The sequence below is a fragment of the Mauremys mutica genome, chromosome 3 (assembly GCF_020497125.1).
Source record: "Mauremys mutica isolate MM-2020 ecotype Southern chromosome 3, ASM2049712v1, whole genome shotgun sequence".
Taxonomy (NCBI): domain Eukaryota; kingdom Metazoa; phylum Chordata; order Testudines; family Geoemydidae; genus Mauremys; species Mauremys mutica.
Genome location: NC_059074.1, coordinates 153,021,176 through 153,044,261, shown reverse-complemented (window position 1 = coordinate 153,044,261; position 23,086 = coordinate 153,021,176). Strand labels below are relative to the sequence as shown.

General features: G+C 39.7%; 1 protein-coding gene across 1 annotated transcript in view; it reads right to left on the bottom strand.

Annotated features, from left to right (window-relative positions):
• Positions 1-23,086, bottom strand: part of LOC123366334 (solute carrier family 4 member 1 adaptor protein) — a 28,021-nt gene that overhangs the window by 3,204 nt on the left and 1,731 nt on the right. The window contains exons 2-13 of the mRNA XM_045009672.1: positions 17,527-17,719; positions 16,592-16,714; positions 15,036-15,096; positions 13,994-14,133; positions 13,550-13,710; positions 12,310-12,379; positions 7,597-7,786; positions 7,022-7,133; positions 6,378-6,597; positions 5,423-5,512; positions 4,081-4,151; positions 619-691 (exon numbers count right to left, since the gene is read on the bottom strand). Of these exons, the coding sequence (XP_044865607.1) occupies positions 619-691; positions 4,081-4,151; positions 5,423-5,512; positions 6,378-6,597; positions 7,022-7,133; positions 7,597-7,786; positions 12,310-12,379; positions 13,550-13,710; positions 13,994-14,133; positions 15,036-15,096; positions 16,592-16,714; positions 17,527-17,719 (1,504 nt within the window). The remainder of the gene's footprint in view (positions 1-618; positions 692-4,080; positions 4,152-5,422; positions 5,513-6,377; positions 6,598-7,021; positions 7,134-7,596; positions 7,787-12,309; positions 12,380-13,549; positions 13,711-13,993; positions 14,134-15,035; positions 15,097-16,591; positions 16,715-17,526; positions 17,720-23,086) is intronic.

Sequence of the window (23,086 nt, the reverse complement as noted above, 5' to 3'; positions counted from 1 at the left end):
ATAAGCCATGCTCCTATTAAAAAAGTATAATTGAAAACTCATTGCATCATTAAAAATAACCACAGAAGGTTAAATCAAAATGATCTGAAGGTTAATTAGAAAAAAGTTAATCTTTACCTTTCACCCTCCACACAAATTGGATTTGTGCCCCTATTAAAAGTCATTCCATATCTCTGCCACAATAAGTTAATAAGACTTGTCTCTCCAAAACATGTGATACGAATTGTAGGAAGATTTGTGTTTCAAAATTTTGTCCAAAGAGTTTTCAAGAAGTTTTAGAGGACCAATCCCATAGGTTGCTGAATGTCCCAATGACTTCAGTGAAAGTTGAGGCTGCTCAAAACCTCATAGGCTTTGATCTCCCTCTCAAATAATAAAACCACCACCATACTTGGTGTAATGAAGCCGATAGAGAACTGCAGGAACTAATAGCAGCACATATAACAGCGTGAAAAGTACATGTTTGTGTTACACCCATCCCAAATACCATGCATGTGTGAAATATCCATACTGGTTGATTTTTTTTTTTTTTGGGCCACACTTCAGCAACCTCAGGACTATTTTGCAAATGGATTCCTGATTTACTGGCATAAGAAGTTAGAGGAAATTGCTTGGTACCTGCAGGAGGCATCCATACACAGTAGTCTGGGTCATCTTCTGGGTACTGCGAGGAGGAAAGCGCTTGCTGGAGCTGCAAAAAAAATAAAAATTTGAGCAGATATTTTTAAAGATATAGCATTCTTAGCATAAACTTCCCAGGTGTTTCAAGTAGTCAGTTTTAAGCTCATGGAAGTGGTGTGGAATTAAAAAAAGCTACTGAGAGGTGGGAGCAGTTTCCCTACTGTGAAGAGTCAATGAGGAAACACCACAGGAGTGCAGGGGCGGGTAACGGAGCAGGTCTCAGAGCACAGATCGAAGGAGGACAACACCCTCCGATACAGCCATGAAATCCCCAATGAAGTCAGTAGGAGCTGAGTGTACTAATGAGGGCAGAACTGTTTGTTGCACTTAACAGCATTACAGATAATACAAAACACAGGATTGTGTCCAGGGTGTGTGCAAATAAAGGTTACAATGAGAATGTTAATTTTTGTATTTGCTGATTCTTGAAGGCTTAAATTTGTAAGCTGAATGTTACATTGATGTAAATTTTACAATGAATGTCCCTGTTTAAGGCAAAAGATGAAGGTGAGACTTAAGTGATTTAGGAGCACAATTCACACTGGAAAAAAAATTATATTAAGGCCAACAGTATCAAACTTGAATGCCTGAAGTTATGCTGTTAAATAAGAGTGGCCTGGTTTTCCAAGGAGATATACGCTTCCAGCTCCCATTAACTTCAGTAGAATTTGTGACTGCTAAGTGCTCCTCAAAAATCAGGCTGTTTTCATCGAGGTTTAAATATGGAGATAGCAAGTTAAGGTCAAGTTGAAAATGTAGGGCTGAAGCAGTAATCTTTTAACTGCTTTCATCTTTTACTTCCACAATTATGTAGTCAAAATCTAACAAGTCCATAGTGAAATACTGAAAACACTTAAAAAAAATCACCTATATTTAAGTCTTTAAATCATGATTCAAGGACTTCAGTAACTCAACCAGAGGTTAGGGGTCTATTACATCAGTGGGTGGGTGAGGGTCTATAGCCTGCAGTGTGTCAGACTAGATGACCATGATGGTTCCTTCTTAAAATCTGGTCTTAAAGTCTATGAGTCTATATTTTATTTACTAAGCATTGAATTTATGTACTGGTTATAACATAAAACCTTAAGACAGATCTACCAGCATGATCAAAACAATTTTTCAGTCCCACAAATCTGTTTAATTTTCTAAAATTAACCTGGATTAGAGACCTCTGGAAGATCTAGCCTCCTGGAAAGTGTCAGCATGTAAAATTCAGCTATTTTTATTCTTGTGCACAAAAAAGTCAAAATCTTCTCAGAAGGAGAAAAGACTTTTTCCAGTTTTGCATGACTCAAATGTGTATAAAAAGATTTTTTCCTCCAACTTTTTTTAAAAATGCTACCTTTGGGCTGAAACCTAATATGGAAAATATCAACCAAAAGGAGATTTTTTTAAAAGACAGCATGTGCAAAAAGTGATTTGTAATGGGAATGTGAAGATAATCTAAGGTATTTAATATTATGAGAATGCTATAATATTAGAATGCTTGAAGTGAATTAGTGCTGGTTAGAGGTGCTGGGTTTGACAGCCCTGGAGACTGATACTTTCTAGTTATCCACAGAAGGGGTACAGCACAGACTGTAGCAGTGCAAATTTACTGACACGTCCCTCACTAATATGCTTCGACCTAGCTAGAGAGAGACAACCTCTGAAGAATGTTCCCATTCAGTCCTTGGCCTCTTTGCTGGGATTGCTAACAATGGAATCAATTAATGCCAATGGAAGTATTTTTTTGGATTAGGAGATCCTGGTAGTGGCTGCTGGGCATTATGTCTCTCTGCTACATGATGCAGTGTATTTGTATAGCATTCCATCAATTACAAAACCTACAACCAGAATGTGCTGCGTAGAAATTGCCACACTGGATAAACTTGTTGTCCATCTAGTCCAGTACCCTGTCTCCAACAATGGTCAGTACCAGATGGTTTAGAGCAGGGGTCAGCAACCTTTCAGAAGTGGTGTGCCGTCTTAATTTATTCTCTCTAATTTAAGGTTTCGCGTGCCAGTAATACATTTTAACGTTTTTAGAAGGTCCCTTTCTATAAGGCTATAATATATAACTAAACTATTGTTGTATGTAAAGTAAATAAGGTTTTTAAAATGTTTTAAGACACTTCAATTAAAATGAAATTAAAATGCAGAGCCCCCCAGACCGGTGGCGAGGACCCAGGCAGTGTGAGTGCCACTGAAAATCAGCTTGCTTGCCGCCTTCGGCACACGTGTCATAGATTGCCTATCCCTGGTTTAGAGAAAGGTACAAGCCCCCATGATGCTAAATTATGCCATAATATGCCCCCAGGAAAAGGTTCTTTCTAATCCCAGGCAGAAGTGATTATCTTTATGCCCCAAAACATGGAGGGTTTATATCCCTTACAGATTTTTATCCTAGAAACAACTCTATCCTCCTTGTGAATGCACTGAAGGCCACTTACACCTTGGCTCCCAGTTACATTGAATTTCACAACACTAACAATGGCCCCTTTCCACAACTCCCCAAAAGGATGAAGTTATATTAAAGGCAAGACATGTGGACTAGAAAGGTGGTCCCCAAGTTTTCCAGACTAAGACCTTTGCTGTGTAAGCCAGTGCGTGCAACATCCCACGCTAATCAACAAGAAAGCTCTGCAGTTACAGGTCTGGGCCTTGAAGCATGCCAGTTTTTATGGCAAGCTGGAGCACATACAAGCGAATGAGAGATCACATCACTGTGACCCAGCACAAAGTGCTATCAATACAGTTAGAAAGGAAGCTTTGATGAATAGACTGGTCGTCTAGTTTGACTGTAGCTTTTACGAATCTCTGTCATTCCTGAAATGCTAGCTCGTGGTTTCTCAGCAGGCACACTCCTTGGTGACTTGCAATAGCTCTCTATGCCTGCTGCAGCAGCAGTGCATTAGAACAGTGGTCTCCAAACTTTTTTGATCGCACACCCCTATCAGTAAAAAAAATTTTTGAGCACGCACCCCCTGCTGCGCCACAGGGCCGGCTCTACCATTTTTGCCGCCCCCTGCAAAAAAAAAAAAAAAAAAAAAAAAAAAGAGCTCAGACTCCTGCCCAAACACGCCTCCCTCCCTCCCCCCAAAGGGTCGCCCGAACTGCGGAAGGGCAAAAATAAATAATACAAAAAAGTGCTGCCCAAACTGCCGAAGCGGCACTGCTCCAGCGGCGCTCCTCCTGCTGCGCACCCCGAAGGATGCTCTTGCGCACCCCACTTTGGAGACCACTGCATTAGAAGACTAGTCTCACACACGACGGAAGAGACATCACTGTCACAAAGCCATACTCCAACCAAGTCATCAGCCCATTCACTCAGAGGGAATCTTTTAAATTAGATTGTTGACTTCTTGGGGCAGGGACTGTCTTCCTATGTGTGAGAGCACTTCAGGTATCATTACTTACCCTGCTTGGGCCATTCACTTTCGTCTTTTTCTTGGGGCTCTCCTCAAATGTCTTGCATGCTCTCTCCGATGCTGGGAAGAAACAAGATCTATTTTATAGCACACCGTACTGCTCCTACATCACCAGCAGCTCTATCAGAAATAAGTTTACAAAAGGCCCACTTAAAAACAGACCTGTCAAAGGAAATGATTCATTAACCTTACTGTACCAAAATTCACTTCTTTTATCTGTTGAACAGGATCCTATGGTTATTAATGTATTGAGATTAAATACATTTAAGTGACAACTGTAGTTTAACGTATTCGATCCTCTAGTTGGCACTCCATATATCCACACTTGTAAGGGGTTAGGATCTAATAGGTCTTTTCCATCTGCAGTTACTATAATGATAAATTCTAGTAGTCAAGCAATCTTCTCCCTGCAGATTACAAGAGGATTTAATACTGAAGCTGGAGCATGGAAGTCTTGGACTTCGGCCATCAAGAGTCTATACACTGGGCCACGAAGACCAAAAGCTACTTTAGGAAATACATGGAACCAACATACAAAAATGCCACTTCACTGGGTACAGGAGTATCAGTTAGTGAAAGAACAGTGAGGGAGCACATGAGATGAATAGCCTCAACTCTCCTGTCATTTAACCTAAGTGACTCAAGATCTCAATCTCATGCGACACTGAAATTCACCCCTATGAGACAATAAGAAGACAGTCTCCCTGAGGGATCTTAGGCTGCCAGAGACTGTCAGGTGGGAGAGCAGAGCAAAAGAATTCATACAGATCTCTTCCAAATGTTTTGCATGCCAAGTCAGGCCTTGATCTTGAGGATCAGATGGATTTTTGTAAAACGCATGGTGACATTTGAGCAGATCAGAGTGCATGCTACTGCCAGCCCTATGTTACTTGAGATCTGTACTGGTACAAAGCTTCACAAGCACTTCCCCTCTGACCAACTCTTAAGACAGGACAAGACAAGGAGGAGGAAAAGGGTGCATCATTTTTTACACTTGGTTCTTCCTCACAAGATCCTGCTGTCACTCTACTGCATTAAAATAATTTTGTATTTATACAGTGTCTTTCATCCAAGGAACTCAAAGCGCCTTACAGTTTTGGAGGGGCGAGGAGAATTGAAACACAGAGGTGAAGTGACTTGCCCAGAAGTCACATATTTAGGCTGTGGCAGAGTTGAGAACAGCCCTTACACCCCTTGGATTCCTAGTTCCCTGCTTCAGAAACTAGACAACGCTGTTTCCTTTTGCTAATTTGCATAGACAATAGCTCCTTTGGATACATTAAGTCCATAATCTCCTGCACAATTGCTGAGCTCCACATTGCATTGCTCACCTTGAGACTTCTCTTGTGATAGGTCCACCTGATATTCATTCTCTGGTGTCTTTAACTGCTTGCTGATGGGCTGAGACTGAAAACCAATCCCTGTGAAAAACATCCAAAAAGTCAACAGAATACACTTATCAGGCATCCTAAGAAGTAGAGCACTAGTATCACTGAAACACAATACACTAGAGTAAACTTAGCTGCATTCATTTCAGCACTGACATTCAAATAAAGGGACAATTCTCTATAAACACCCAAAAAGATTAAATGTAGAAAGAATATTTCAATGCAACGTTGAGAAAGGAGTTTAATTAACCCATAGAGCCAGTTTAAACTAACAACAACAACTTGGCCATATTGCATGATATTATACATTAAGGCAAGGAGGCAGAGTTGCAGATAGGAGGGAACAAAATAACTTACTGCAATGTCATGGCTGAGTTTTCACATGCACAGAGTTGGTGAATGCAAAAGGCTTTGAATTTGGATATAAGCTCCATAGATACAGTCAAGATCCTGCCATTATGATTGTGACAATATTTTACCTCCTCAGTTTATAAACCTTCAAAGGTATTGTTCCTCTGAAATCTGTTTTCTTTTTAATTATGTTCCCTTACAACAATGCCATGTTCTAGTTTGTTACTGTAAGACACTCAAGTGCTGCACACCCTGGTTTATCAATAAGATTTCTTTTGTCTCTTTTTTAAACCCCCATGCTATGGGAAATTTGCTATTGTGCAGAGCTTTAATACAAAATCAGGTGAAACTCAGTTGTGTCTTGGATCTGTTTGTGCCCAGAATGCTGAACTCATAGGCACAAAGCTGTGAAAAGGAAATCTGCAAAGTGTCACATGAACATCTGTGAAGCAAATCTCCATAGCTTTGTGCAACTCTGAAAAATCCAATAGTTTATAGTCACATAACCTAATGCAGGGAAAAAGGAAAAAAAGGGGTCACTGTTTACCAGGGGTAGGTTCCAGATTCTTACTAGGAAAACTGGCAGGAAGACTAGTCTCTTGTTCTACTTCTCCTGCCATTTTCATCTCAGTTTTTTGTGTCCTGATGTTTGCTGCTTTGATTTCCTGCTCCTCATCTTCATCCTCATCTTCCTCCTCCACTTCAGGCCCATCATCTTTCATTTTTAACAAGCTTTCAGGGATATCTGGACGCCTGACAGGCAACTTCTGTGACGTAAAAGCAAACTGATGTAGCAGTGCTTAGGTAATCTGGTGATGAGCGCTATTAAAAACCCTAAGATATATAGACAGGTTGATACAGAATGGCCACAGACAGACAAGACAGGACAAAGCAGCATGCATGTTCCACTCATAGGAAGAACTAGGAAAGTACCACCAAACGGATGACGAGCTATTTTGTCCTAAGGAAAGGTATCAGCGCAGGTGAAAATGAAGAGTGAAAAGAGACAGTCATTGTCCCCAGGAGAGCAGGTCATATTTTTTTGATAGTCATATTGGGAATTAAATCAATAATGCATTTGAATTTAACTAAAAGGCCAAGAAGAATAGAAAAGAAAGCGAAGAGGAAGCCAATGACCTAAGGAAAGAAAAGCAAAGCATACCTTAAAACTGCTTTCTTCATCATACTTACCCCTAGGTTTCCAGTTTTCAGTTTGAATTTTCTTCCTCCCTTCATTGCACCAAAGAGAGGCAATGTTAGCTTTTTAGGCTTGCTCTCTAGTTCCAGACCATGACTCCCAGTCCTAACAAAATTAGATAGAAAGAAAAGCGATTAGCACATGCAAAGCCTACAGTAAATACCTAAGCATCAACCTCTTCTGTTTAAGAACAGAAACATTTGCGGAACAAAGGTGATGCTATGGAACAAGAACTCAAACCTGTGCTGTGTGATCCTTCTGCATGAAAGGTTATTAAGAAACACCACTGTGCGCTTGCACGTGCGCGCACGCGCACACACACACACACACACACACAAAGCAGGTGTTGATCTTACTGCTTTAACTCCATTGTTGCTGCATCTCTCTGTAGCATTCCTCTAACATGGCAATGGGTCAATGGCACACTGACACGCCAAAGTGACATCTCAGACATAGCATAAGAGGTGGTACCCACTGTATATTTTGCTCTTTCTACATTTTGGTAGCATTCCACTCACCAGGACAATTTCACATGGACAATATACAGTGATAATTGATGTAGACTCACTGGGGCTTCAGCTCTGGCAGTTCCGCAGGTTTAACAATCTTTATTAACCCTTTCAATCTCTGCTGTTCTTTCCTCAATTCAAAGGACCGCAAATGAAGCTTCTTCCTCATTACGCTGTCTAAGGAGCAGCCTGATTTTATTTCAGTCATGAACTCATCCAAGGAATCCTGAGAAGCCGTCTGGGGTTGGGCTGGGCAAGATGATTGCAAAATGCACATGGTAGAAGGGGGAAAAAAAAAAAAAAAGATGAGTCTCATACCCACCAAATTTAACCTTAAAAGATTGCGAAGTGTGTGATAGGGCCGTATAAGTACCCAAGACAGATAACTAGCTAATGCACCACCCTCTGTGCAAAACCCTCACTATTCAGCTAAATAATGGGCCAAATTTGTCCCTTGGGATGAATTCAATGGCGTTCCCTAAAGGATTAATTTGATTCAATACATTTTAGTCTGTATAAACCCATTTCTGAATTTGTGAATGTTAACTCAAGTAATCACCCCCTTGAAGTCTGTAAGTATTTCCTATCTTACCTAAAAATGACCTCATCTGTGATTCCTGTTTAGACCACCTTACATACTGTTGTTACTTTGCCAATGTTTTCTAATTGGGAAGGCTGATTTATATTTGGGAAAATAAAGGTATGGGGTTTTTTCCTTGGATTTTGACAATGCTACAGAATTTGCATCCTCTGAGTTATGTCAGAGGCAGATAATGAAGAGAACTAATTCTGTGTTGTCAGAATTTCTGAGCCATTTGTTGTCCGGTAAGAACTTCTGCCCCTCCCCCCTTTTTAAAAAACTATTATATGCTATGCTAAAATTCACACAAATTTAAATCTTTGTAAATGTATGATTAAGTGTGCATGCAGGTATGTACGTGTGTCTGTACACAATTATGTAATTTGCAAATTTTTAAATCCCAACCCTAATTATAAGACAGCCCTAAGTATTTTAAAATTCCAGCCCTAATTAACTCAGCCTTAATTAAAAATCAGAATTGGTTGAATGTAATTAAAGATGATTTCTTTTTTTGGCTTTGTTTAATTTTTTTTGTGATGAGTACATTTTTGAAAGTGATTGTAAGGAACTATTAAGCATTTCTTCTAGTTATGCAAACATTTATAAAAGGCCTCCATTTATAAACTGGATATTTCTGATATAGAACAAAATATAGTTTCACGTTTAACAAACACTAAAGCTGTAGCAGCATGTAACAGTAATTACTCAAAGATCACTTAGTTAATAAGATGCAAGGAATTATTATTACTTGGTATGCTATGTGCCCTAATGTACCTTAGGAAGAGGATATATCAGCATTAATAAAATTGTATTGTAAGTAGTCCAGCCAAAGGAGCTCTCATATTAAGTCTATTTCTCTCTTATATAATTAATAACTTTACACTGAGTGTGAATTAGGACAAAAGCTACCCACAAACTGACTGACTGAACCTTTTAAAAGATAGGGAGAATATTGACATACAGTATCTCTTATGATCATGATGTCTACAAAATAACCTTGAATTAAAGGTGTGTATACACACACACACACACAGCACTTTTACTACTAAACTTATACACATTCTGCATTATCTGATGCATTAGTCCATTCCTAGAGAGATGTTTAGCATACCACCAGATTAAGTATCTGAACTTTAAAGTTAGCCAGCGAATAGGCATGCTCCAGACTCAAAAAGATCCTGACTTGGGAAAAACCTTGAAGAAGTCCATGGGAATTAGGTGCTCAGCACCTCACAGAATTGGGCCTGAACTTGGGCACAATGGACCAGCCCAGAAAATGGATACAAATAACCCTGCCCCAATGCAGAATGGATTAGTTGTCTCTGCCTAAAGTGCTGCCACCATTTCAACATAGAGACTCAGCAATGTGTAAGTGGATTTGGCAGTTTCAGCATTGGGTGGCAATTACAGAGGGCAGCCGTGTCAGCTTTGGACAAACCAGTCTGTCCTCTGGTGAGCAGATCCACAGTAGGGTCTATTACCTCAGCATCACAAAGGGAATCTCTACCCCACTGCTGCTTGAAGGACTAGATTTCCCAAGCTCAGGCTATTGAATGCAGTTCACAGTCTTTTTCTTAGGATGCGATATCTGCAATAGCACAGGAAATTGCTGGGAAGACTAAAATTAGTCATCACTAGGAGCAGGATTAATCATAGATATTGTATTTTATGTTATATGGACAAAAGCTCTTAAGGCCACTTACTTCACTATCAGCTGGTCCACGAAGAAGAACATTATTGCTCACAAAAAATAAAACTGAAAATCTCTGTGTATTTGATTTTCATTCAGCTGCACTGAAGTATGAGAGAGTTATCAAGCTTCTCCATCAGTAGTTAGTTCAAAATGAGTTTAGGAAGCAATTTGTAAACCTCCATTGATGTCTCTCTGACAACCACTTAATCTCGACAAGTGCTGGGTAAGAGGTGCAGTAATTCAGCCTGTCACTCACTCGTCCATCCTTCTGGAGTGCTGCTCTTAGAGGCCAGGCATGTAATCACTTAGAGAAAACCAAAGCTTGAGAAGGTTTCACAACCTTACCTGCTGTAACAGTATTGACAAACTACCAATACAATGATAAAAAATCACCTATCATTAGTGTACATGCTCTAAGAAGCTGTAGGCCGGCACCTATGGTTAATGTGAGCTACCAATTTAAATTACAAAGAAAAAAAACAAGCAGCCAATATAAGGATTAAAATAGGCTGGCCAGTGATGTAAGATTAGTTATAGTCTATCCTGGCCCAATGTGGGGAAGGCATTGTTAAACTGAGGTACCAAAGTAGCCCCACTATTGTTTCAAAGTAAGGTCCGATACCTAGCAGTCTGACAGATCTAGCAACAAATGCTGGCATTCCCAGTTTTCCAGGGCTATAAAGGATTCATATCCACCTCAGTGAGTCATCATGCCGGAATTAACAATACTAAAGGCTTTCAGGTTCAGACAGATTTTCCAAGCAATGGTCCTGGACAAATGACCAGAAACAAAATTGTTGATCCAAACTAGCACTGGTATTGGGTTGACCAAAATGAAATAGCTGACCATATCACGCAGACATAAAAGTACAGCTACCATAAGTTGAAATATATTACCACCTGGAAGACACTACTATTCTCTGAGAAATCTTACTCACACAGGGATGCCCCATCCTTTGTTTATGCAAACTATTTCTGGTGGAAAATGTATAAACACACCCCTAAGTACATTTCCCCCAGATATCACCTGGTCACACAACACAGCCTACAAGTACATTTTGTCTCAACTTTTTCTGGCGGACTTTTTATGTGCCCAATATTTGTTTTGTTTCAAGAGACAGTCAATTTGAATTTTTTTGAAATTCAGCTTACAATTTAAAGGCTGCTCACTGAAGATATTTATTTTTAAATTCCTTTTTGGTAAAAAAAAGGGGGAGGAAAGTTTGCATTTCCTTGCTGCATTATCAGGGTCTTTGACTGGGCCCAAGAGCAATACCACGAAATGTCCTTGGGAATGCACCTGCCTGCTGCCTCTTCACTTTAAGTTGTTGCTAACAATAAATACCTGCTTGCAGAGCCTGTGGAACAGTATAATCTTTTCCCTCCCAGCTACAACATCTCATGAGAGTGATGCAACTGACCATTAGAAAGCAGTGTAACTGACTACTCAACAAGTGCTGTCAAATGCACAAAGTAAATCTGAAAAAAAGACAAATATGCTTTCCCCTCTGATCTTTCATTCTAGTAACCATAGCAGCTACTATAACAAAAGGAGGTATAAAATTTGCAGACGGAAGTAGGATTTTTGAGTGACAGCATCCTTTTAACTACCTCTATGAAATGCAAGAGCACATTATTGGCAGACAAATTTAACATTATTTACATACACCTATATTCAGGGGTCATTCCACAAGGAACCCTGAAGACCTGTTTGGAAACAAAAAGTTCTGTTTGCAGGGGATGAGGGGATTGGTGGAAGTTCTCTAGGATCTCCTAACCCATTCCCCACAGAGTCTCAAAAGCTTTACCTGATAGTGCTCCTCTCTTCGAGGAAGGTTAGCTCTGACTCAAGTTATGGAATATGACCATCTCACCTGACAGTAGCTTTCCCCTACACTACACACACCCAACCCAGAAGAAGCTCCCCACCCACTCCAGAAGAGCAAGTCTGGAACCCAAACTCTGACCTCACGTGGCAGCAAGTTGCAAATTCACCAGACAGACACAGGGTCCTAAACGTCAAATATTTTCACTGTGTACTTTTCAGTTTTTCTTTCTTTTAAACTTTTACATCTGCAGTGACAAAGATGACCTGAATAGAGATCATCTGCAATTGCAGAAGCCTTTGGTCTTTTGTTTCCTGCAAAAGGATTTGGAGGTTGTGGAAGAATTATCTTCAAATAGGGTTGGTCTCACAAACATGGTTAACACCGATGAGCACTAGTTTACCTGACTGAAGAGCTTTAGAGAGGGCAGAGTTTGTATACATGTCTTAACATATAGTTGTTAAATGAAAATGGAGGAGTGGAGTCTAGAAGCAGGCAGACTTGCAGGTCATTCTGCTGGCTATTGTTTCACACCAGTCCCAAAGAGAGTACCTAATCCAGTACACAGTACCCGACAGTAATGAGTATCTTAACAGTACATAATAACATTTAAGGTAAGGGGTGGAGGGTGTACTAGCTGGATGAGTTTAACAAGGGATACTTGGTGCCTTACCTTTCCCTGAAACCTTCAGCTTCTCTGTTATCTCAGAAAGTTCTTTTTCAGCTGCATTTAACTTTGCAACCTACAAAGAACCACACAATTAAAAAACATTTTCATTTTAAAGATGTATTTAAAAAGTTTTTTTTAAAACCAATATTCTACCACATTATCCTGTCTTTACACTGCTGATCTTTGGCCAGGAGGTTACTGGCTCAAAGGACTGACTCTGCTCCTAAACAATTTCTCATCTCATTTTCCTCCCGAAGCATCAAGATGTGCACATGCCTGGGTAACCATGTTATATTATTGTCACCCTTGTCTTTCCTTCTCACCATCCTTATTTGAGTATGCCCCTAACTTGTCAAATCACGTTCAATCCAGTTTGTATGGTCTCTGAAACAGGGATCAGGTCATCTTGTTTTGGGAGGTACCACGTGCACTTTTGACACTTGGAAATTATTTTGTGATGGCCTGAAGCTGTTTCTGTGTCTTTGTTCTGATACTCAATTCACCCACCTCTCTGCCTTGTCCTGTCAAGCAGAAAAAAAAACTGCACAAGCAAGTACAATACAGTACATTTCCCTAATGTAACTCATTAGATGAAAATTATTTTCACAGCTCTGATCAATGAAGTTGCAAATTCCTCTTGCCTCCCCTAGTTTGCGTGTGTGAATTTAGGGCTCATGCCGGATGACTGATTGGCCTGGGGACTGAAGTCCTCTATCCACAGAGCAGGCGCAGCAGAGCAAACTTCTGCAGTACTGCCTACCCTATGTGCCTCAACCTTAAGCAGGAAGAGTTCTAGGATGAGAAGGCTTGTGCACAAATCAATCCTGCTCCTTTTTGCTGAGGCTGCTAGTAGAAGTTACGTTGTACCAAAAGTGGTGGCAGTTTCTGTGTTCACTCAGTTAGACTGGGACCACCAACTATGTGCACACATGCGACTGAAGTGCTGGTAGCAGCAGCTTTCTGGCACTTCCACCCTGTGCTGGAGTCAAAAAGGTTCCATGCATACACCAACACCAATCTTCAACCCTTCAAGTATCTTGTTCTATGGATGCTGAGCCCTACTGACTCCACTCTAGGCTGATCACTTGGTAATTACAGGCCTGAGATGGTATCAGAGCACTGTCTAATACAGAGAAATTTAAAATCCCTTTGATCTTTCTTTCCAGCAACCGCGTATGCAAGACTGATTATAGCCTGAAGCCAACAATGCCCTGTCTGGCTGTTAACCCGAGGTTCTTCTTACCAGTGAATCAAAAGTCTCCGGCTTCTCTTCTATTTTCCCAGCTTTTTTCATTCTGTTCAGTCGTTTCTTTTCAACAACCCCAGTTCGGTCAAGGAAAGTGTCATCATCACTGTCATAAAAGTCCTCCTCTTCCCAGTTCTTTGCTTTCCTTTTCCGGGATACTGAGAAGGATGAGGGGGGAAAAGGTGAGGAAGAAAAAAAGAGTTAAAACTCTTGAAAAAGAGAATGGTTTGAAGCTAGCCATTTACATCATTGATTTAAGCCTACCTAGTCTAGTTAGTATCACACAGTTGACCAAATATGTAACACGTACACTGGAGAATGCAAGATTGTTTAAATTAACTCTAGGCTTATGCAGCAGGCTCAAGCTTTCTCAGCAAACAGAAGCCCTCCCTCAGAGAATATCTTCTAAACAGCTACAAAAGAATGTGACCAGTTACCAACCTGCCTCTTGCCGCAGCACACCTCTAGCATCCAGTATTCGGCAAGCTTCCAACGCGCACTGTATCATTGCTTCCTTTTTCTTTCCTGAATGGATAGCCTCTGCCACCAGCTGCTTCCCTGATGCATCATCCACAGGCAACCTGTTCAATTCCGAGTTACACAACAGCTCTGAGACACTACTAGGCTCCTATGTTCTTTACGTTGGACATCACTCTTTCCATCCCACCCTATTCTCTTTTTTGGTAAATATTTTCATATTACATTTTTTTACAACATTAGTCAAACCAGTTAGTTTTCACAAAACATTCAGGCAAATCTTTAACTAGCCTGAGGAACAGGACTTCCTATATCCAATCCCAGGCAATAGCAAAACAGCACCGACAAGCCAAAAGGAACTAATTTAGGCCCCAAAGTACTTTTAAGCTCCTGTATCTTGCGAATTACTAATGCTAGAAATTAACGTTATGCCATACTGGAGCAGAGCTTCTCAAAATGGTATAAGCCATTCCAAGCTATTCTATTTGGTCATAAGATATCAGACCTTAAAGGTCACGTCATTCCAATTACTATCTTGCTTTCCCCTCCCCAACACCAACAAGATGTTAGTGGCCTCTTTGAAGAACCCTTGAAGCTAGAAATCACTGTTTTATACCAACTGAAAGGCAGAAATCAGATTTCAAATAGCATAAAGCATGAATTTCTATCTCCATTGGTTTGTGAGATACTGCTAGCTAAATACTTCCTCAGATATTTCAAATTGTTGTGTTTCTCACAGCAGGGACAATTGAAAGCATTGTCACAATTTGATGTTCCTAGAGGATGGAAAATAGCAAAGCAAGAAAGACTGGGGGAAAGAGTACAGACACTAAACTGCATAGTCATCCATCCATCATCCTTCTATTTCAATTTCAGTGCTTAAGTTTAATCTCATTTTGGTCTCAGCTGCAGATGTACCAATCGAGCAAATGACTCTCTCTGCTTTTGCTTGTGAAACTGAAAGGAAAGCCTCTAATTTCAGAAAGTCAATGCACAATATACCTACTTAACCCTGCAGAGCCAGGTATTGTGTCCATGGTCATCATATTCATACTCTAGTTCTTCTCCTGTACAGGAAATAGAGAAAAAAGTTGATGCAGCTGCCCACGTTGTAATAACCAGCAACCACTACTTGTGGTAGGGGATGACAGCGAGGTTTAAGAGGAAAATAACCCCTTTTCTGCTTGATACTCCCCTGCTTATACATCAACAGATTGGATTTGCTCTTAGCCACCACATCATCCTGGGCAGTTGGTTATCCATTGTGACCTTAAGTTCTTTTCTGAGTCATGTATCAGAGAGGTAGCAGTGTTAGTCTGGTTCTGTAAAAGCAGCAAAGAATCCTGTGGCACCTTATAGACTAACAGACGTCTGTTAGTCTATAAGGTGCCACAGGATTCTTTGCTGCTTTCTGAGTCATGACTTTCCCAAACACAGTCCCCCTTTGCCCTCCCACCCCATCCTAAGAGCAACCTGTATTGGTTCACCTTTTGTGACCTTGCATTTACTTGTATTAAAACATATGCTGTTAAAGTGAGCCAAACTAACAATGAGATCCAGATCTCTCTTTAGAACCAAGCTGTCATTAACACTCCACCAACATTTGAGTCATCTGCAAACTTTACCAGCAATGATTTCAAATTTACATCAACTTGTCACTTCTGCTCTATAATACTTTCCCATAAAACCTCATATCACAACCACCATCCCCTAACCAGATGAGTCTGAACTATGCCGCCTCTGGACCCCTTAAACTTTACTTTTGAGAGTTGGTTGTAGAAGGGGTGTCACTCAAGAATGATGCAAGGTGCTTACACAATTCCCAGCCTGGGAACCAGAAACAAAGTTTGAACTCTGAACTAAGGCGCTAGATCCAGAGACAAGAGTTTCAATAATAATGTAAGAACAGCCATACTGGATCAGAACAAAGGTCCATCTAGCCCCGTAGCCTGTCTTCCAACAGCGGGCAATGCCAGGTGCTTCAGAGGAAATGAACAGAACAGGTAATCATCAAATAATCCATCCCTTGTCGCCCATTCCCAGCTTCTGGCAAACAGAAGCTAGGAACACCATCCTTGCCCATCCTGGCTAATAGCCATTCATGGACCTATCCTTCAAAAACTTATCTAGTTCTTATTAGAATCTTGTTATAGTCTTGGCCTTCACAATATCATCTGGCAAAGAGTTCCACAGGTTGACTGTGTGTTGTGTGAAGAAATACTTCTTTTTGTTTGTTTTAAATCTGCTGCCTGTTAATTTCATTTGGTGACCCCTAGTTCTTGTGTTATGAGAAGGAGTAAATAACACTTCCTTATTTACTTTCTCCACCCTGGTCATGATTTTAATAGACCTCTATCATATCCCCCCTATGTTGTCTCTTTTCCAAGCTGAAAAGTCCCAGTCTTATTACTCTCTCCTCATACGGATACAATACACTAAAAGAGAACAGAAAAGTTCAGTTCCTACATTCCAAATACATGGCAGAGTGTGACAAGTATGGCATCGCCGCATGCACCACTATGGGGAAATGCTCAGCTGACAAAGGACAGACAATACACATACCTTCCCTGTCAAAGAAACCCTGAAGCGCCTTCCTAGGGTCCTTCAAATAAAAGGCTTCTTGCTCCTCCTGAAACTCGATGGCAATAGGATTTTCTTCAACCTCATCTTCTTCGGCATCTTCCCCTGGAGGAAAGCATACACAGAAGTGCAGATGAAACAGGAAAGGAGGTTGGGAAGAGATGCAAGTAAAATTCAGCATTCATCAGTGTGAAAGATATGAGCCACAATTCAGAAAAATCCCTGTATAACAAGTTTTGCTTAAGTTTTACATTCTTTTGATAAGTTATCCTCACAGATTCACCTGTCTTTTGCTAGTAAGGTTAAGTATATAATAGTAGTGTATCATTTTAAAGACATACTTTTAAAGTATTGGAACTTTAGCTAATTAAAATTATGGTCCACTTTGTCAGCTCTGATAAGCTGACTTGAGGGGTTCGGTTTTCTTGAGAATTAAACCACAAAAATTAGAAAACCCAACCCTAAGGCCAAACAAACACACAGATGCAAAGAAATTCAGTTAGGGCTAACTCCACTGTGTAGGGGGTCTCAAGCAATTGTATACACTACATTTGTTAAAATAATATGCACAACACAGCAAAAGTTAAGGACAGAGTGTAAATTTCAATTCTTACTGTCTTGTCTTTTTGTTTTGAAGTCAGACCCTTAAAATTGCGGGACTTGGTTTGTTTTTTGTTTTTTTTTGGGGGGGGGGGAGGGAGGAGATAGATCTCCCTTTGTCTTTTCCACACACAAACTTACTTACACCAGCAACCTTTTTATAAAAAGAAAATGATTTTTGTCTTCAAAAAATCTCTCACTCATCATACACCACCGCAGCTGGAATTCAATGCTTAGTTTTCATCAATCTAGTTTTCACTCAAAAGACTTTAAGCTCTTATTTTAGCAACTTCATTCAGAGGTACAATATCTCTTACCCATTCCCCACGAGCAACTCATATCGTTACTCTGATTGCTCTCATGTCTTCTCTCTTCCTTTTCTTCTTGTTCATCTTCATCAGAGTCCTCACCTAACATTGTCTTCTCTAACTTTGCCTGTTGCTGCTTGCGCAGAGCCTTCAGCTGAGTCACAGTTAGTTCCGACTCAGACTCCTGATCCTCCTCGGGCCCCTGCAGCACAAGACACAGACAATACCTTTAAAGAGTGCATCTGGAAGAGATACCATGTTGTAATAGAAAAGCAAATTATTATATGATACCATCAATCTCTCTCTATAGTTTTTTTTTTTTTAAAATAAAAAGTTCAGTTTACCTACTGTATTCCACATCCCTAAATCCCCTGCTACTGGACACAGTAGTTTTCACTTCCTGTCTACCAAAGAGCAACATACAGATGCAGCGTTCAATCCCAGACATGGCTGTATTTTAATGGTAGGACAGGTGACCCCTATATATCATTTAATTCACAAGGGTGTGGCTAGATATGAGTAACTAATGCTCATGAAGTGCTTTGAGGGCCTCAAAAGAGCTTGTTATCACAACTTTTAATACAATTTTTCCTGGGCTGTTAGGCATTAGTATTTTAACTCCTAGAAATATGATACTGCTAAACTAGAATTCAAAATGAAAATGATTGCTTTTGCTTTTTCTTCCTTTAAAACAAAAAAAAACCCCACAACCCCCCGCCCCAACAAAAACAGATTTGAACTCTTAAATTTGATTCTTTAATTCAGATTACTTTCATAAACTCTGCATTTGCCAAAGCAGCACATGCAAGCTTTTCTGCAAGAATGCAACTTTCCAAGATATGCATCCAATTCTTCTACCGCAAATCATGCTACAAGAACTAAACATACAATGAAGACAAGAAAGGCATTCACTACAGGACCATATAGCTAACTTGTCACTTTGGAAAAAACAAATACTAAAACAACAACAAAAATGTTCCATCTAGTTTGATGCTGTTTACCAGCAGTGAGAGGTACATCATGGTTCAAAGGGTGATTTTTTTTCCCAGTTAATAATCAATCAAGCCAATTATAGAGCATTTTTATGGGTGGTGAATCAAATGCCTGCCCATTTCCCATAACTCATGAACTTAGTTTCTTAAGTTGCTGAATAATTAAGTTAAGCTACATGAAATAGTGTCCTTAAAAGGATGCTGTCAATTTGAAAGCTGGTCAATTTCAGGGTTGCTAACTCTTGCAATTTTATCATAGCTTTTACAAGGGTAAAAAGTGAGGTGGCAAAATTTGCAGATGATAACTATCTTGAGTAGTTTTGTAAGTGCCAAGCAGACTGTGAAGATCTGCAAAAGGATCTCACAAAACTGGGTGGCTGGGCAACAAAATGGCAGATGAAACCGAATGTTGATAAATGCAAAGTAATGTGCATTGGAAAACATCCCACCTATACATATAAAATGATGGGGTCTAAATTAGCTGTTACCACTCAACAAAGATCTTGCAATCATTGTGGATAGTTCTCTGAAAACATCCATTCAATATGCAGCCGCAGTCAAAAAAACGAACAGAATGTTTGAAATCATTACGAAAGGGATAGGTAATAAGCAGAAAATATATTGCTTGTATATAAATCCATGGTACACCCACATCTTGAATACTGAATGCATATATGGTCACCCCATCTCAAAAAGATATATTAGAATTGGAAAAGGTTCAGAAAAAGGCAACAAAAATGAATAGGGGTATAGAACAGTTATCATATGAGGAGCGATTAATAAGACTAGGATTTTTCAGCGTAGAAAAGAGACGACTAAGGGGGAATATGATAGAAGTCTATAAAATCATGACTTGTGTGGAGAAAGTAATTAAAGTATTTACTCCTCATAACACAAGAACTAGGGGTCACCAAATGAAATAATAGGCAGCAGATTTAAAACAAACAAAAGGAAGTATTTCTTCACAGAACGCAGTCAACCTGTGGAACTCTTTTCCAGAGGATGTTGTGAAGGCCAAGACTATAGCTGGGTTCCAATAATAAGATCTAGTTAAGTTCATGGAGGATAGGTTCCATCAATGGCTATTAGCCAGGATGGGCAAGGATGGTGTTCCTAGCCTCTGTTGTCAGAAGCTGGGAATGGGCGACAGGGGATGGATCACTTGAGGATTACCTGTTCTGTTCATTCCCTTTGAAGCACCTGGCATTGCCCACTGTCGGAAGACAGGCTACTGGGCTAGATGGACCTTTGGTTTGACCCAGTATGGGTGTTCTTATGTTCTTACAATGTCTAGTGCATTTCTTAATGCTACAGCTCCTGGAATCACGTGAATGTGTGAGACTCTCAGCTCTTTTTAAAAGTGAGTTTCTTGCCTTCATGATTGCGAAGCAGTGCTTGAAAATGTGACCCAAGTGCACCCACAAAGGCTGAGAAGCCAGAAGACCAAGAGACTCCTAAATATTTTTGCAAAGTCATGAATTTCAAGGGCTTAACTCATGATATTTGAACACATGGGTTTGACACTGCTATAACTGCAAAGACTGAGAGTCAGACTCTGTGTACACGTACGGAAGCATGTAGAGCACAGGAACCATATGAACAACTACCCACTACAGTGAAAGGCAGGCTGCATCCCTGAGTGGATAAAAATCAATGATTTAAAAAAAAAAAAAAAAAATCAGATTTTTTTGATAAAATGCTTTTTGAGGAAAAAACCTATCTAAAAATAGTTTCAATTAAGATACATTATAGCTCAAAGATATCTCATCATGGAATAGGGATTATAAATTCTAATTCTATAGCATGAAACAATATACTAATGTAATGTTTAAGAAAAGTTTTGTAAATGAGTTCCAATAGTTCATGGATTAGGGACCCACTTTTATAGGGTTCCAGGGGCTTCTGTATACATTATTTAGGTTAATCCTTCTATCTATCCAATGGGACTCAGTGCTCAGTCTAGAAGATACCTGTGGATTTGTGTCTCCAGAGATAACATGCTTGTTAACAGCAAAAATGTTTTAAATAAATACATAAATAAATAAATATATAGAGGTGAGAAATAACAGACCTCAACCCTATTGTCCCTCACAAATTTGTATACACAGAATTAATCCCTTACCTCTCTCTAAAAATGCAATTTCAAAAAGTTCAATGAATAGAAGATTGTTGGGGGCGGAATAGATCTGGACAAGGAGAAGTCGTCTGGAGATAAATGTGAGAAGGGAGGGACAGGTGGTAGAAACAAAAGTGAAACTCTTTGAGCAGCATATTCCAGATGTCTAGAGGTCTTTCTGATTGTAGCCTTCATTGAGTTGATATCTACCATACCACTCTCTCACTAGAAGGGAAAACCTATAATGGCAGTAGGCTGCAAGAGAGACCCAGTTTGGGAATCTTTTAATGAAGTTCCTCTACCTGTGCTTAAGACAGGCATGTGTGCAAAATACAAATAGTGCAACAAAGAAAGGCAAGGCCTGGTTGCCCGAATGAACATCATCATGAGAAGTGTTCCTTCTCAGGAGGAAGCTGCGTTGAAGATGATGAAAGGAACATGTCTGAACATGCAGGATCTTCAGGTTGGTAAACTTTTTATTTCATACTTCTCTCTTAAGGACTGCCTGTCTTCCTTCTGACTATTCTTATGTTAGAGTAACAACTATATTTTTTGCTCTATGGTACTATTATTTTAGATGCTGTTGTGATAAAATAGCTGAAATAGGCAGATCTTCCTTTTACAATTTCACCTTTAAAGTAGTACTGAGTGTAAGTGAATTCAATGAGTAATACTAAATGAACAGTATGGTAATAATAATTAAATAATTGCATTGACTTATTTTGTTTAGGAGAATACATCCTCAACATACAGGATTCTGAAGACTATCCACCTTCAAAATCACTATCATCTGCTATAGTTTTAGAGTTATTTGCCAATTGCTAGTGTTTCAGTCACATCATGTATGTCACATAGCCACAGTATATCACCTGTGGCATACAGAAAAAAAACCTCCATCATCCAGAAACAACAATAGATAAGTATCAGAGGGGTAGCCGTGTTAGTCTGGATCTGTAAAAGCAGCAAAGAATCCTGTGGCACCTTATAGACTAACAGACGTTTTGCAGCATGAGCTTTCGTGGGTGAATACCCACTTCTTGCATCCGAAGAAGTGGGTATTCACCCACGAAAGCTCATGCTGCAAAACAATAGATAAGTTTGTGATAAGAACCAACAGATTACAAAAAGAGGTAACTGATGAAAAAATTGCCTGGTTTGTTTATGCAAGACTCTCCTTTCCTATGATTGAGAACCCACACTTTGTTAACGTGGTTCAGTGATTAGGACCAGGATACAGTCCATCCAACAGAGCAGATGTCGCAGGCAAATTGCTGAATTAAGTGTATGAAAGAGAAATTGAGCAGTGTGCAAAAGGTCTAGAGGGTGAAATTGTTAACCTGAGTCTTGATGGGTGAAGCAATGTCCACAATTATCCTGTTGTATATGCTTGTGTGACAACAGAAGAAGGGAAAGTTTTCCTTACAGAAACAACTGATACATCAGGAAATGCACACACAGCAGAATACTTACGAGAAGTAGCGGTAACAGCTATAACAAACTGTGAAAAAAAATTCAAATGTCTAGTATGCAGCTTGGTCACAGACAATGCTGCAAATGTATCCAAGATGAGAAGAAATTTAGAAGAGAGTGAAGAAAGTCCTAAGCTAATAACATTCGGTTGCAGTGCTCATTTGATGCACCTCCTAGCCAAAGACTTTAATGTTCCAGAAATAAAGGCTAATGTTCTTGAAATTGCAAAATACTTCTGTAACAACCACTTTGCAGCAGCTGCTCTGAAAAAAGTGGGAGGAACCAAGCTAACTCTCCCACAAGACATGCGATGGAACTCATAGTGGACTGTTTTGAGAACTATATCAAGAACTGGCCTAATCTGATGACAGTTTGTGAACAAAATTGTGAAAAAACAGATGGCACTGCCACAGCCAAAGTTCTCAATACTGGCTTAAAAGAAATGTTGAACACATGCTAAGTACCCTGAAGCCTATTTCTGTAGCCTTGAACAAAATGCAGAGAAATAGCTGTTTTATTGCTTACACTGTTGAAATTTGGAAGGAACTGAGTGAGATCTTCAAAACAGAAATACAAGCATTAAAAAAACAAATGGGACAAGCACTATCTCCAGCTCATTTTCTTGCAAATATTCTCAATACTCAGTACTAGGGTCAAACCTTAATTGCTGAAGAAGAGGAGTTGGCTATGACATGGACATCCAGCAATCATCCCTCCATAATGCCAACTATAATAAACTTCTGAGCTAAGGGTGAACCACTCAAGAAATATATGTTTGTTGATGATGATTTAAAGAAAGTCACACCAGTGAACTGGTGGAAGTCACTTAAGCACTTGGATTCAGAGACTGTTGAATTGATAATCTCACTTTTAACAGCAGTAGCTTCTTCTGCCAGTGTAGAAAGAATATTTTCTTCCTTTGGACTAATTCATTCCAAATTGAGAAATCGTTTGGGATCCAAAAAAGCAGGAAAGCTTGTTTTTCTTTTCC